The sequence below is a fragment of the Camelus ferus genome, chromosome 22, assembly GCF_009834535.1.
Source record: "Camelus ferus isolate YT-003-E chromosome 22, BCGSAC_Cfer_1.0, whole genome shotgun sequence".
Lineage (NCBI taxonomy): Eukaryota > Metazoa > Chordata > Mammalia > Artiodactyla > Camelidae > Camelus > Camelus ferus.
This window is the reverse complement of record NC_045717.1, coordinates 8,037,251-8,050,572: the sequence shown is the minus strand read 5'-3', so window position 1 is coordinate 8,050,572 and position 13,322 is coordinate 8,037,251. Positions and strand designations below refer to the sequence as shown.

Here is a 13,322-nt window from a genome sequence, read left to right as displayed (position 1 = left end):
TTTTGCTTCTCAACACACTTCAGGGTCTCCAGGTCCTCAAACAGCTAAGGGTCTTGCAGTTCCCAGGATGCAAAGGGAAGGCCAGGGTGATTGTGAGGAAACCTGAGAAGCAGGGACATATTCAGGATACCTTATTCACTTACTCAGTCAACCAATGTTTAATGAGTTTCTAACACATGCCAAGCACCTGGAGATTTTGCGATGAAGCTTATATTCTAGTGGAGAAGACGTACTAAAAAGTCAAAATAAATATATATTATGCCAGGTGGAGAGAACCACTGTGGAGAAAAATGAAAGAGAAAGGTTATGAAGGAGGGGTTATTTTAAGCAAAGTGGTCAGAGAAAGCCTCCCAGCTAAATGGCTTTTGAGCAAAGACCTAGAGAAAGTGAGGGGGGTGGTCCATGCAGACATTGAAGAGAAGGGCGTTCTAGCAGAGGGAATAGCAGGTGCAAAGGCCCTGGGACAGAACATGCTTGTGTCTGAATCAGAACGAGTGAGGGGGGAGTGGCAGTAGTCTGACAGCAGATCAGGGAGGACTCTGCAGGCACCAGAGGGGCTTGGGCTTTTCCACTAGGTGAACTGGAGCCACGAGCAGAGGAGGGACATGGTCTGACAGACGTCTTTGAGCTACCAGATGATCAGCATTGAGACTGTCCCCCTCCCACCCTGAAGGCCCCCCAGCAGCGCAGTGGTCCTCCAATCTCCTTTTCACAGAGGAGCCTAGACCTGAGGGGAAATATCCTAATGATGATGATGACATCAACAGACATTATTGAGCATGTGCTAAACTGTTCGTATGCGTGACCTCATTTAAACCCCTCAACGACGCGACAAGGTAGATGTTCTTATTTTCCCATCTTACAGATGAAGGAGCCAAGGTACAGAGTCAGTGGGTTGTTCAAGTTTAGTAAAAGAGGCGAGGTTTGACTTTTAACCTTCCGTATCAGATACCTGGATGGACTCACTCTCTCCGTCTTCCTCAGTGTGTCCCCAGCCCACCCCAGTAAGTAGTGCCTTGGAGAGGAAGAAACCATTCATGCCCTTATTCATGGGACACATCGGTGCACAATAGGCTTTGACAAGTGTCCCAGACGCTGTGTCAAGGGCTTGATGGCATTATCTTATTTAATCCTGCAAAACCCTGTGAATTACACAGTATTATGGATCCCATTTTTGAAATGAGGAACAGAAACTTCTGGCTAATCTGTGGTCGCTACCCATTGGCCCTGGCTGTGTCCTGTCCTCTGGTGATGCTCAGTAAGGTGCCCCTGCTCCTTCTGCTGTCCCCACGGAACTGTAGGCAAACTGAGGGGATCCCTGCCTGCGCTCCCTGCAGTTCCCATCCCCTTCCCCCACCACCACGGTACTTCTCCTCAAAGCACCGATAACCTCCTAACAGATCACATCATTTGCCTGTATGTTTATTTTTAATATCTAGAATTTTAAATATAGTGACATTAGGATATAAGCTCCTCTAGACTGTGAGCTCCAGGAAGACAGATTTTTGCCTGCTTTGTTCCCTGCCACACCTCTGAGTGCAAAGCATAGTCCCTGGCACATAACTGATGCTCAAGAATAGTTATTAATGAAGTGAATCCATCAAGCAGTCACTCAGTTAATAGGCAAAACCCATAAGCAGTTGCTTTTGTGTTACAGAAATTGTGTCTTGCCCTTCTTGTTTCTTTCATGAACTGTCATGACTACAGGACTGTTTGTACAGAGAGGTGTTTTCTGATGGGATTCAAGTGTAAGTTCTGCTTATGGGGGGGTATTTCCTTGTTCTCAGCCCCAAGAATATGTAACCTTTACAAGAAGCCCTGAGCTGGGGGAGGGAGGTCAGAGACCCAAAGCAAGGAGTTAGGTGATGTTGGATAAACACAGTGTATCTCTGGCCTTAGTCTTCTAATCTGTAAAACAGAGATTGAAATACGATGGAATTTCAGAGCTGAAAGACACTCTGGAGGTCATTTAGTCCAAGAGCTACAAATTCAAGTACCTTCAGAGCCCAGGAAGATAACATAAATATGGGAAACTGTCACCTTAAGACAACGGGGAGTGGTGGAAGCTGTGGGAAGCTCCCTCCAGTTGAATTAATAATAATAGTAGCAACAATAAATTAGAACTCACGTGCTGGGTAAAATCCAACTTGGCCCACAGATCTCCAGTGTGCACCCCATTTCTAGTTCTCACCCAGTTGAATTATTTTGCATATGAGAAGACTGAAGCCCAAAGATGGGACCTGAACTGCCCAAGTGATCAGTGGCAGAAGTAGGTTGTAATAATATGCCTATTTTATGCTGCCCAAAGGATTCCTAAGGGGACTGAAAAGGGTAATGTGGGGAAATGCCTTTGCAGAGTATGAAGGACCACTTGATTGCAAGGGGACCTGGCTACCAGCACTTCATCTTAGGACCTACTCGGGGCCAGGCTGGGTGATCATACCACCCGCTGCTCTAATCCATCCGGCTGAGTGTTCACACATAGTAGATGCATAGCCTCTGAAACCCCACAAGTCCCTGACACATCCGGCCGCCGTCTCCCCAGGGACACCCCTTTCTCACTAAGCACAAATTCAGCCTGTTTCTCCCCAGACAGCAGACGGCCCTCCCGAGCTCTTTCGTTACAAGAGCCTGCTACAGCCCCGAGGGGAGCTTTGCCTCTTTTGAATTCCAACCCCAAGTGAAGTCAGTACCAATAATTACATCTGTTTTTGAAGCGACCTGCTAAGGCCCTCTCTCCTCGGTGATCTCGTTTTCCAACAGAGCACAATCAGCCCCCTGGAGAACGCCATCGAAACCATGTCCGCGGCCAACGAGAAGATCCTGGTGATGATAAACCAGTACCAGAGCGACGAGAGCCTCCCCATCAACCCGCTCTCCATGCTCCTGAACGGGATCGTGGACCCTGCTGTCATGGGAGGGTTCGCCAAGTACGAGAAGGTGAGGCCCTGGTTGGGGCAGAGCAGGGGCAGGAAGGCCCGGGGCAGACACCGCCGCAGGCCACTCGTCTTACTGCGGGTGTTTGTCCCTCAGAGGGACGCATCAGCTTGCTCGGACCTCATACACCTTCCAGAGTTTCTGTAGCCTCACTCTCGCCTCCTCCGCACCCTCAGTGCCATGCTCTGTGCTGCGGCAGGAAGGAGCAGGGTCCTAAAGGCCCCTTGTCCCACTGGGCACATCCAGGTGCCTCTGGCAAGGAAGGGCTCTGGGATGACCAGGAGACAGACCGTTAAAGTTAAGAGCCACGAAGTAAGGCATGTGCCACCCATGTGAAGACATCTCTTCTATAGATGGTACAAATGCCGTCTATAAATGAGAAGAAATGCAACCCAGAATCTGTGAACATATAGAAGGGATAGGAGATCAACTCCAAAGGAGGAGTTATAATCTAGATATCCAGGTCATAGAAGCCCTCCAGAAATCCCCACACATTTCAGGCACAGATTTCATTTTTGAGCCTCCTGGTGTCCATGGCAAAAAGGGAAAGGCCATCAGTTATATGAATCACATTTTTCACTTAGGGGTAAATAATAATTTCTTTTGGTGAGGGGACTTAGCTTTTTCCAACACTGAAGTAGAACAGAAAGTCTTCATTCGGTTTTCTCCTAGGCCATGCATTAATGGGACATTGAGGTTTTGAAAAAAAATGGACTCATCATTCTTTATAAACCTCGTGATGAATTCCTTATTATCTTCCCTACATCATCCATTGATGTAAAACTAAGAATACAACACAATAGTATAATTCAGGGACAGTAATTCTAGTCACCCAGTCAGTCCTTCCAGGTACCCTTGGATACCCCAGATAGTCATCACTGGTAACCTTTGTTCAGCCTTGAGAGTTGGATAAGATATGTCTGTATATATGTGCGTACACACTGAGAACATGGGCCCCAGAAAGAGCTGGGGCTGCTGAGGCCACACACAATGAGGGAAGCGGGAAGGTGGGCAGGAGAGCCCACCGGGGGAAGTTCCTCACTGAGTTTTCCCCGGGGACAATGCCCTGAATGTGCAGCAGAATCCCCTCCAGGGCTCTTAACACACAGCCGCCCCCACCCCACCCCACCCCCAACCCAGAGATTCTGATTCTGTGGGTCTGGGTGGGGCCCGAGAGTGTGCATCTCTGCCAGGTTCCCAGTGATGCCTGCTGTGGCTGCCAGTCCAGAGACCCCACTTTAAGTGCTACTTCCCTGGACGTTGTGTCCCATCCCCAGTGGGGACTGATTTGAGGCCCTACAGGTGCCTGACTGTGGCCCCATCCAAACAGGAATGGCCTCTTTCCTGGCCCTTGCAAATGGAATCCTCTCCCAGTGCCAGAGAGATGGGTTGTGGGGTGACCCCAAAGGAACTGTCTGTCCTCCTAGGCCTTCTTCACTGAAGAGTACAGCAGGGACCACCCCGAGGACCAGGACAAGCTGAGCCGCCTCAAGGACCTGATTGCGTGGCAGGTAAAGAAGAGCCGGCCTGGGCAGACCAGCCCTGCCTCCCTCCTTCCCCGGCCCTGGCTCGCGCGCCCTCTGCTAGCCTCTGGCTGGTGTGGCCGAGTTTCACCTATTCTCCTGCCCTTTGGCTTTTGCCCTTTCTTCTGACTCTCTCTTCACCTGAGCAGGCACATCCTGGAACCAGAATTTGGGGCACGGCCCCCTCGGGGTGCTGCACAGGTGGGGGCCGGGCAGGGCAGCAATGCTGTGCTGTGCTGTGCGTTGCAAAGACGGCTGTACTGGTTGTAGAATTCAGGAGGTGGCTTCCCCCAGTGGGACTGAAATGCAAGCCGGGCTCCCATACACCTACCATCACCTCCCCCCACACCCGGCACCCGCCAATCAGATATGAGGAGACTTCGGCCCCCACCCCCACATCTCCTCCTTGTAAGGCTGACCCAGTTTGTTGCAGATAATGCTCAGATGGATATCAGGTTTTGAAAATAATCGAGGCCGTGGTTTGGTGGGTTTGGGGTCTAAGGGCCTGTGGTGGCGGAGGCGGTGGCCGGCAGGAAATGCTCTGCTCTCCCGGCTGGAGCTGAGCTGGCGCCTTGGAAGGACCGTCCTCCCAGCCCCCTGCTCTCTCCCGCTGTCTGCTAGTCTTCCCTGCATGCCCCCCTCCTGGCCCCCGTGCCTTTCTTCCCTGCTTCTTCTCTCTGACTCTTCTTGAGCGTCTGTCTCTGTCTTTCTCCTCTTTGAAGTCCTTTGCTGCTTCCCCTCCCCTCTCCAACTGCTGCCTCGCTCTGCCGACGCCCCCTCACACCTCTCTCCTGGCTCCCTTCCCTCCCTCTTCTCTCTCCACTGCCCTCCCTCCTTGGCCGCTTCTCTCTCTGGCCCCGTCTCCTGTGTTTTCTCTCCCTCCATCTCTCTCCTGCTCTCTCCCACTCCCTGGAGAAGGAACAACCCAGCAGACCCCCTCCTTCCCCTAGAGGCACCTGGAGGACCAGGCTCCCCATCCAGGCCTGCAGCCACCCCTCCTCGGACGCGTCCCTGCTCTCCACGACCACCAGCACCCAGGGTGGGCTCCGGAGGGGGCTGGAGGGGGGTGAGTCCTGAGCAGAGGGCAGCCCTGCAGCCGCCAGTCACAGTGCAGAGAAAAGCACACTACTGTGGGCCGGAGTTCTTGTTACTCTAGGGAAATCAGAGAATGAGAAGCACCGGATGCAGCCTCTTTTCTTAAAATAAGGATTCCTAATTCAGGTCCTTCTCTGCCTCTGCCAATTTATGCAAAGTGAGGCCTTAAAAATGAAACACTGAGCACCAAGCCCTGCACAGACACATTCTCCTGAATGCATTCTGTGTGTCTGGAATTTTCTCTCCCTTCTTACCTGGAGCCACCTGGGAAACCCAGACATCCCCGAGGGCCCCAGCCTTCCGAGGTCATCACACCTGTTAATACTCAGATAATGATCGTGCCCCGCCCCCGCAAGCTTGGGGAGCAGGAAGACCCAGCTTTGATTGGTTTCCTCCCTCCAATATTTCTGGGGTGCCCCAGGGAGCCCTAACAGGTCACAGGCATTGGATGTGACATACAGTATGTACCGCTGGGTGCCTGGCTGCTTCTGTTCAACATAACGCCTCGAGATTTATCCAGGTTGTTGCGTACATGTAAGGGGAGTTCTTTTTTGTTCCCAAGCGTTACCCGTTGTGTGGCAGTACAGTCTACCAATAACACCAATTTATGTATCCATTCTCCTGTTGATGGTGGGTGGTTTTCAGGTTCGAGATGGTATGAAAAAAGCTGTCCAAGCATTCTTACTTATGTCTTTTGATGGACATAAGCACTCAGTGCCCTCACTGTCCGCCTGGGTCACACATGGCCTGTTTGGCCTTTTACTGGAGACCAAGAAGCAGTTTTCCAAAGTGGGTGAGCCAATTTACACTCCCACCAGCAACTTCTGTGAGTCTGAGTCGCTCCACATCCTCACTAACACATGACAGTGTGAGTCTTTCCTTTTAGTCTTTCCGGTGGTTGTGGGGTGGTACCTCAGTGTAATTTAAATTTGCTTTTCCTTCCTGAGCAAGGGTGTTCGTTGCCTTTTCGTGTGTTTATTGGCTAATTGAATAACCTTTCTGTGAAATGTTTGTTCAAATCTTTTATGTTATTAACCGAATTGTCTTTTTATTAATAATTCATAGGCATCTATCTATGTATATATATATTCTAGATATGAATCCTTCGTCAAATATATGTATTGCAAATGTCTTCACTCGGTCTGTGGCTTGTCTGTTTACTTTCTTAATGGTGTATTTTGGAGAATGGAAGTTTATAATGTTGATGAGGTTCAATTTATCCATTTTTTAACGATTACCATTTTTGTGTCCGCTTTAAGAAATCTCTGGCTACCCCAAGATCATAACGATACTCTCTTACATTTTATTGTTTTATCCTATACACTTAGTATATGCTCCATTTTGACTGACGTGAAGTAAAGGATAAATTTTTCTTTTTGGGGGGTGGGGAGAATAATTAGGTTATTTATTCATTTATTTTTAATGGAGGTACTGGGAATTGAACCCAGGACCTTGTGTGTGCTAAGCACGCACTCTACCACTGAGCTATACCCTCCCCCCCAGGATCAGTTTTTTTCCTATACAGATTTCTAATTATTCCAGCACTGTTGGAATTTGTTGAAAAGGCTGTTACTTCCCCCAGCTTTGACATAAGGTGATCACATGTGTGTCAGTCTGTTTCTGGAATTTCTATTCTATCCCATTGGTCTGTCTGACCATGCTTGTATCAGTACCATCCTGTCTTAGTTACTCTAGCTTTACAGTAAGTCTTGAGAGCTGGTAATGAGAGTTCTGCAAATTTTTTTTTCAAATTTATCTTAGTTCTTCCAATCCTTTGTATTTCCATATAAATCTTTAAATCAGCTTGCCAGTTTTCACACACCCTCCAAAACACATTGAGATTTTGATTAGGGATGTATTAAATATGTAGGTTAATCTGGGAAGAGTTGCTGTCTTAATGTCGAATCTTCTAACACATGAACATGGAATCTCCTTTTATTTAGTTCTTTCATTTCACTCAGCAAAGTTTTCTAGTTTTCATTGTAAAGGTCTTCCAAATACTGTATTAGATTTGTTTTTAGGTATTTGATGGTTTCAATTCTATTATAAATGGTATTGTTTTTAAAATTTTTCTTTCTGTCAATATAATCGAATTTTTTTGGTATGTTTACCTTGTATCCAGTAACCTCACTTATCAAATTCACTTTATAAGTCAAATTCTTTCCACTTTCTTTTGGGTGTTCTACAGATAAAATTATATCAACTGCTAATAGAGTTTTTGTATGTAGCATTTCCATTATCCTTTCTTTCTTTTTTAAATAAAATCTTTGTCTTGGATAAAAAATCTTTTCTGTTTCTATATATTAATTTTTTTAAAATAATGCTTTCTTAAGCTCTTTTCATACTCTGTTTCTTCCAGCTCAGTCCATTCATTCTTTTCTTCCTTCCTTTGTTCCTTTCTTCCTTCCTCCCTTTTTGCTTTTTTTCCTATCTGTTTGTTCTGTTCTCTGTCTTTTATACTGGAGAATTTTCTTCAGTGCCTGGTGATCCTTGGTGGTCTGTTCACAGAGGCCAGGTAGCCAGCCTCTGGCTCATCGTTTACCACCTTTCTCTCCAGATCCCCTTCCTGGGAGCTGGGATTAAGATCCATGAGAAACGGGTGTCAGAAAATCTGCGGCCCTTCCACGACCGGATGGAGGAATGTTTCAAGAATCTGAAAGTGAAGGTGGAGAAGGAGTACGGTGTCAGAGAGATGGTACGGGTGGTCCCCATGGCCGGGAGGGGTGACATGGGTGGGGTGAGGCAGAGAGGACCATGAGACCAGAGCAAAGGAACCTGCCCTCGAAGAGATGGGCCTGAGGGCCAGCAGAGCTAGGCTCAATCCAGAGACCCTTTCTGTAAACTTGGTCCCTCAGAAGTCACCCCAGATAAACACCAGCTACAGATGGAACCCTTAGCACTCAAGGCACCGTGAAGCACCTACTACGTGCCTATCTGATCTAAGCACTTAGGTCTTTTAGTTTTCACAACAAGCCTGGGAATGGTCTTTAACCCCTCCTATCTCTTCTGGAGATTCCAGTGTGTTAATTTACTTGCCAAAGGCTACGGAACAAGTGCATGCGGTCGGAATTTGCACCTGGCTCTGTTGGCCACTAATAGACTCCACGGCCTCAAAAGGCTGTTGGCCTGATGCTCACAGGACATCTTTATCCTCTTCCCCAGACAGTGGAGTTATAAAATGTCAAGGCTGTGTGATCCCTTAGAGGCCACCTGGCCCAATCCTCTGACTTTACAAATGGGAAAATCGAGGTCCAGGGATGGGAAGTGAGTTACTGGAGGAGCATAGAGGTGAACTTAGGTCTCTCATCTTCTGGTCTAAGAGCTTTTCCACGAGACAAGTTCCCTCTTCCAACACTCCCTGCGTGACATCCCAATGTGATTCTGATGGTCACTACCCAGAGCTGGGTCACATTGCATAGATAAGGACAAAGTCCTCCACAAGACTCCCCTCCCTTCAGACACCAGGGTTCCCAGGCCACCTGCACCTCTGACCAACCGGTTACACATTTAGAGATTCCCACCCTTCCTTCAGGTCTGACCATTTCACAGAACTCAAGAAGTCAGCCCTCCCTTGGTATCTGTGGATTCACTATTTGAAAATTTGACCAACCGAGGATCGAAAATGTTTCAGGAAAAAAAAATCCAGAAAAAAAGCAAAACTTGAATTTGCTGTGCTGGCATCTGTTTACCTCACATTTACATTGTATCTACAACTATTTACCTAGTGTTCACATAGTTTTAGGCGTTATAAGTAATCTAGAGATGACTTAAAGTATACGAGGGGATGTGCATAGGTTATAGGCAAATATACAAGGGACTTGAGCATCCATGGATTCTGGTATCCTGGGCGTCGTGGAACGGATTTCCCCGTGGAAACTGAGGGACAGCTGTCCTTATGGGTACAGTTTTATTATACAGGAAACAAATCAGGATCAGCCAAACCAAGAGATGTATAGGGTGCGATCTGGGAGGGTCCCAAATGCACAGCTCCTGAGTAATCAGGACCCATCACCTTGTCTGCCCTACCCGTACGTCCATGTGCGATTACCAACCAGGAAAGCTCACCTTAGCCTAAGGTCTGGAGTTTTTATTGGGGTTTCATTACATAGGCATGACTGAACAAATCACTGGCCATGTGACTGAAATGAATCTCCAGTCCCCCTTCTCTCCCCAGAGGCTGAGCTGATTCTGTCTGGCTCAGAGTCCCAGCCCTGTAATCACAAGGTTGGGCTTTCTGGCCAGCTCCCATCCTGAATCTTCTCATCAGCGTAAAGGAGCCACTATGAAAAACAAAGGCACTCCTATAAGTGGGGAAATTGCAAGGATTTAGACATACCTCCCAGGAACCAGGAATAAAGGCCTGACAGATTCTTTGTTAAACCCCTTAGCCTCAGCCAGCCAGGACATTTTTGTCCTGATGTCCTGCTCTGTCCCCCAGCTCTGCCTGGCCAGGTGGACCAGGAAGGCAGCAGGAAGGTGGAGGCCACATGCCCCTGGCCTCCACCCGACTTCAGGCCTGGCTGCTAACCACCCTGCTCTCCTGCCCACAGCCCGACTTCGAGGACAGGCGGGTGGGCCGCCCCCGGTCCATGCTGCGCTCCTACAGGCAGATGTCCATCATCTCCATGGCTTCCATGAACTCCGACTGCAGCACGCCCAGCAAGTCAGCCTCCGAGAGGTCAGTCCCCGCCCCAGGCAAAGCCCTGCCCGCTGCCCCCTCCCAGCCCCCAGCAAAGCCTCCCCGAGTCTCCCCGTTTCTGTCCCCAGGGCTGCCCTTCTGCCACCTCCTGCCCTTCTTTTTCAAAGCCTTTCCCCACCTGGGCCTCATGAGAACCCTCAAAACTACCCTATGGGGCTTGGAGCCACTGTTAGGGGACCAGTCAAAGCCCAGAGAGATTCAGTGGCTTTTCCTGAGGACCCAGCAGGACTCACCCACAGCCCGCAGACTCCCAGTCCAGTGATCTCCATCAGCCAGCCTGACCCACTCATCTTCTCACCTCTGCTGGGGCTCCGTGCCTCCCAACTCCCCACCCCAGAGCTCCTCCCCCTGTACCTACCTGTACCTCTGTCGGGGTTCCCCTCTTCACCCCAAGAAAAGCTTCCCCTTTCCACCTTCCTGGAGCCCTCTGCTCTGCCCTGCCCAACTCAACTACTGTAATAACACACCGTGAATCGAGCACTCTCCCCAGGTCAAGAATGTGCAAAGGGTCCTCGACCTCATCTCATGGCCACTCTGCAGGGTCACTGCAAACACCCCCATTTACTGAAAAGGAAATCGTGGCTCAGAGAGGCTGAGTGATTTGCCCAAAGTCATTCACCTAAAAAGTGACACAGATTTGAATTCAGATCCATAGGTTTAGCCCATTTTCTCTCCTCATCACCAAAAAGTGATGGCTCATTGCCTTCAGTTTTATTTTAACCTGCACTTTGAATGTTTGCCAATTACACAAGTGTCTTTCCAAACTCTGCCAGGAGAGCTGACCTTGACCTACCCCCAGACCCTGTTGTGACGGATCAGTCAGCCTGGGTCCCTGCAAGACAGTTCCACTGAAGCTCTAACTGCAGTTTCTATTGCTATCTCCACTGCCATTCAGCTTCGACTTGGAACTAGTGCCTCCCAGGACTCCAAAAGCGGAGCAGGAGGAGCCGATCTCCCCGGGGAGCACCCTGCCGGAGGTCAAGCTACGGAGGTCCAAGAAGAGGGCCAAGAGAAGCAGCGTGGTGTTTGCGGACGAGAAGGCCGCAGCAGAGTCGGGCCTGAAGCGGGTGAGCCTCCGAGGCCGGATGCCTCTCCAGTGAGCCACTGGCAAATCTCCATGCACGCCCGGCAGGGTACCGGGGGCTCAGATGTGGTCCCGCTCGAGCCTCACTCTCACAGTGAGGTGGGGTTACAGAGGTGGCATCTGAGAGGCAGGGAGGTGAAGTGCTTGCCGGCGCCCACGCAGCCCAGATGTGACAGAGCCAGGATCTGAACCCGGGCGGTCGCCGTGTCCTTTCTACCATCACAAAGGGCTCTGCAAGGCTTGGGAGAAGCCGCCTGTCTCGCCGGCTGAATGGGAGAACAGCCCTCCTGGGGCGGGGAGCAGGTGTTTCTATCTCTCTGCTCTCTGTCCCCAACCTAAGCTCCTCCAGTGGACTGGGATCCCAGCTGGGGATGCAGAGATGAAATTCTCACTGCCCTGACTTTAAGAGTTTTTGTCTTATAAACTAATAACTATTTAATATGACACTTGGTGCCAGACAGTCATGGGTTCAACCCTAGCTTCCCCTTGAAAGAGAGGATTGTTGAAAGCATTCTAGGAGCCTGGGATGAGGAGAGATTATTTACTGTCCTGCCAGATGAGAGAGTAAGGGGCCAGCTGAGATGTCTTCCAGTGATGAAAGAATCTTCCAGAAACTTCCCAGTTGGCCTCAGAGGCCAGGAAGAGAAGGCTGGAAATAAGACTGTATTTTACAATTCTAGGGGGTATCATTCACACAGCAGTCTAAGTGAATGACCTCCACCTTGACACACACATTGGAGTTGTATAGTATGCAACCTGTGCAACCATACATGGCAGACTGGCATGGAGTGTGATACAAAATGGAATAAATGAACTTGGGCTTGGGTCCATAGAAACCATGTCAAGCCCTAAACACTGACTTTGCACAACCCAGAAATACCTCATGCTAAGTCTCTGTGGGGTGTGTGTGTGTGTGTGCGTGCGCACGTGTGTGTGTGTGTGTGTGTGTGTGTGTGTGTTATATTCATCCAGCTTTCCAGGAAGCATGAGTTCATGAGTGACACCAACCTTTCGGAGCATGTGGCCGTCGCCCCCAGGGCATCCATCCTGTCTCAGATGAGTTTCGCCAGCCAGTCCATGCCCACCATCCCAGGTATGCACCCCGCCACCACCAGCAGAGGTTATAGAGGTAGTGGGGGCCACCAGCCTGGGGATGGAGGATAGACCAGAACCATGTCTACACAGCAAAGTGGGCTAAGCATACGGGGGTTAAGAGGCTTGCTCACAGCACCCCCCACCCTGTTCTCTGAGCTCTCCCCACACCCACCCCTTATGTGGGTGAAGCTGTCCCAGCTGTGTCTTCCTTGTCTTCCAACACCAAGAACCTGGAGTCCCGCCCTCCCCAAGGGCAGGGGCCGGGGGGAAACATCTCCAACCATGGTGCTGCCTGGTGCTGCCTGCCCCGTACGGCCCCCAGCTCGGAGTCACAAACCTCCCTGACCCTCGGTTGTGACCTTGAGGACACAGGGGTAAGAGCACAGACCTCAAGGGTGCTGTGAGGCCTGCTGAGAGGACAGGAGTGGAATGGCCATGTACCAGGTCAAACACCAGAGCCGTGTGGGGGTGTCCTGCCTGGGGAGGCTGGGCAGTGCTTCGGGGCACGGTTCCCAGGGCCTCCACTACTTAGTAGACAGGACAAGCAGGGGACTGACATTCTCAGGGCCTCAGTTTCCTCATCCACACAATGGGCTAATCACATGAGCCATTTCATAGGTATGTGCTGAGGCTTAAGTGAGACAAAGAAGGAGAGGCAGTTAGCACACAGCCCAGCACAGAGTGGCCGGCACAGAGACTTGCCACATGCCAGACTGAATGCCCTTGGGAAGACCACGTCCCTGGTCAAGTTTCTAGAACCCCCTCTGTGAATTAGCAAAGGGCATCTGTACGCTGCTGGCCTCCTCCCCGGACGATGAATGAGGGGGAAATACGAAGTATCTATGCACCAAACACTCTGCAACTATAAGGTGGGGGTGGGGGTCGTAAG

The 13,322-nt window shown here is 50.0% G+C and overlaps 1 protein-coding gene across 2 annotated transcripts in view; it reads left to right on the top strand.

Moving 5' to 3' along the window:
- The window catches only part of DOCK2 (dedicator of cytokinesis 2), a 371,427-nt gene that overhangs the window by 355,995 nt on the left and 2,110 nt on the right, over window positions 1-13,322 (top strand). For both annotated transcript variants that reach the window (XM_014563918.2, XM_032465120.1), the window contains 6 exons: window positions 2,764-2,940; window positions 4,365-4,448; window positions 8,113-8,250; window positions 10,106-10,233; window positions 11,150-11,321; window positions 12,311-12,431. In XM_014563918.2, coding sequence (XP_014419404.2) covers window positions 2,764-2,940; window positions 4,365-4,448; window positions 8,113-8,250; window positions 10,106-10,233; window positions 11,150-11,321; window positions 12,311-12,431 — 820 coding nt within the window. The remainder of the gene's footprint in view (window positions 1-2,763; window positions 2,941-4,364; window positions 4,449-8,112; window positions 8,251-10,105; window positions 10,234-11,149; window positions 11,322-12,310; window positions 12,432-13,322) is intronic.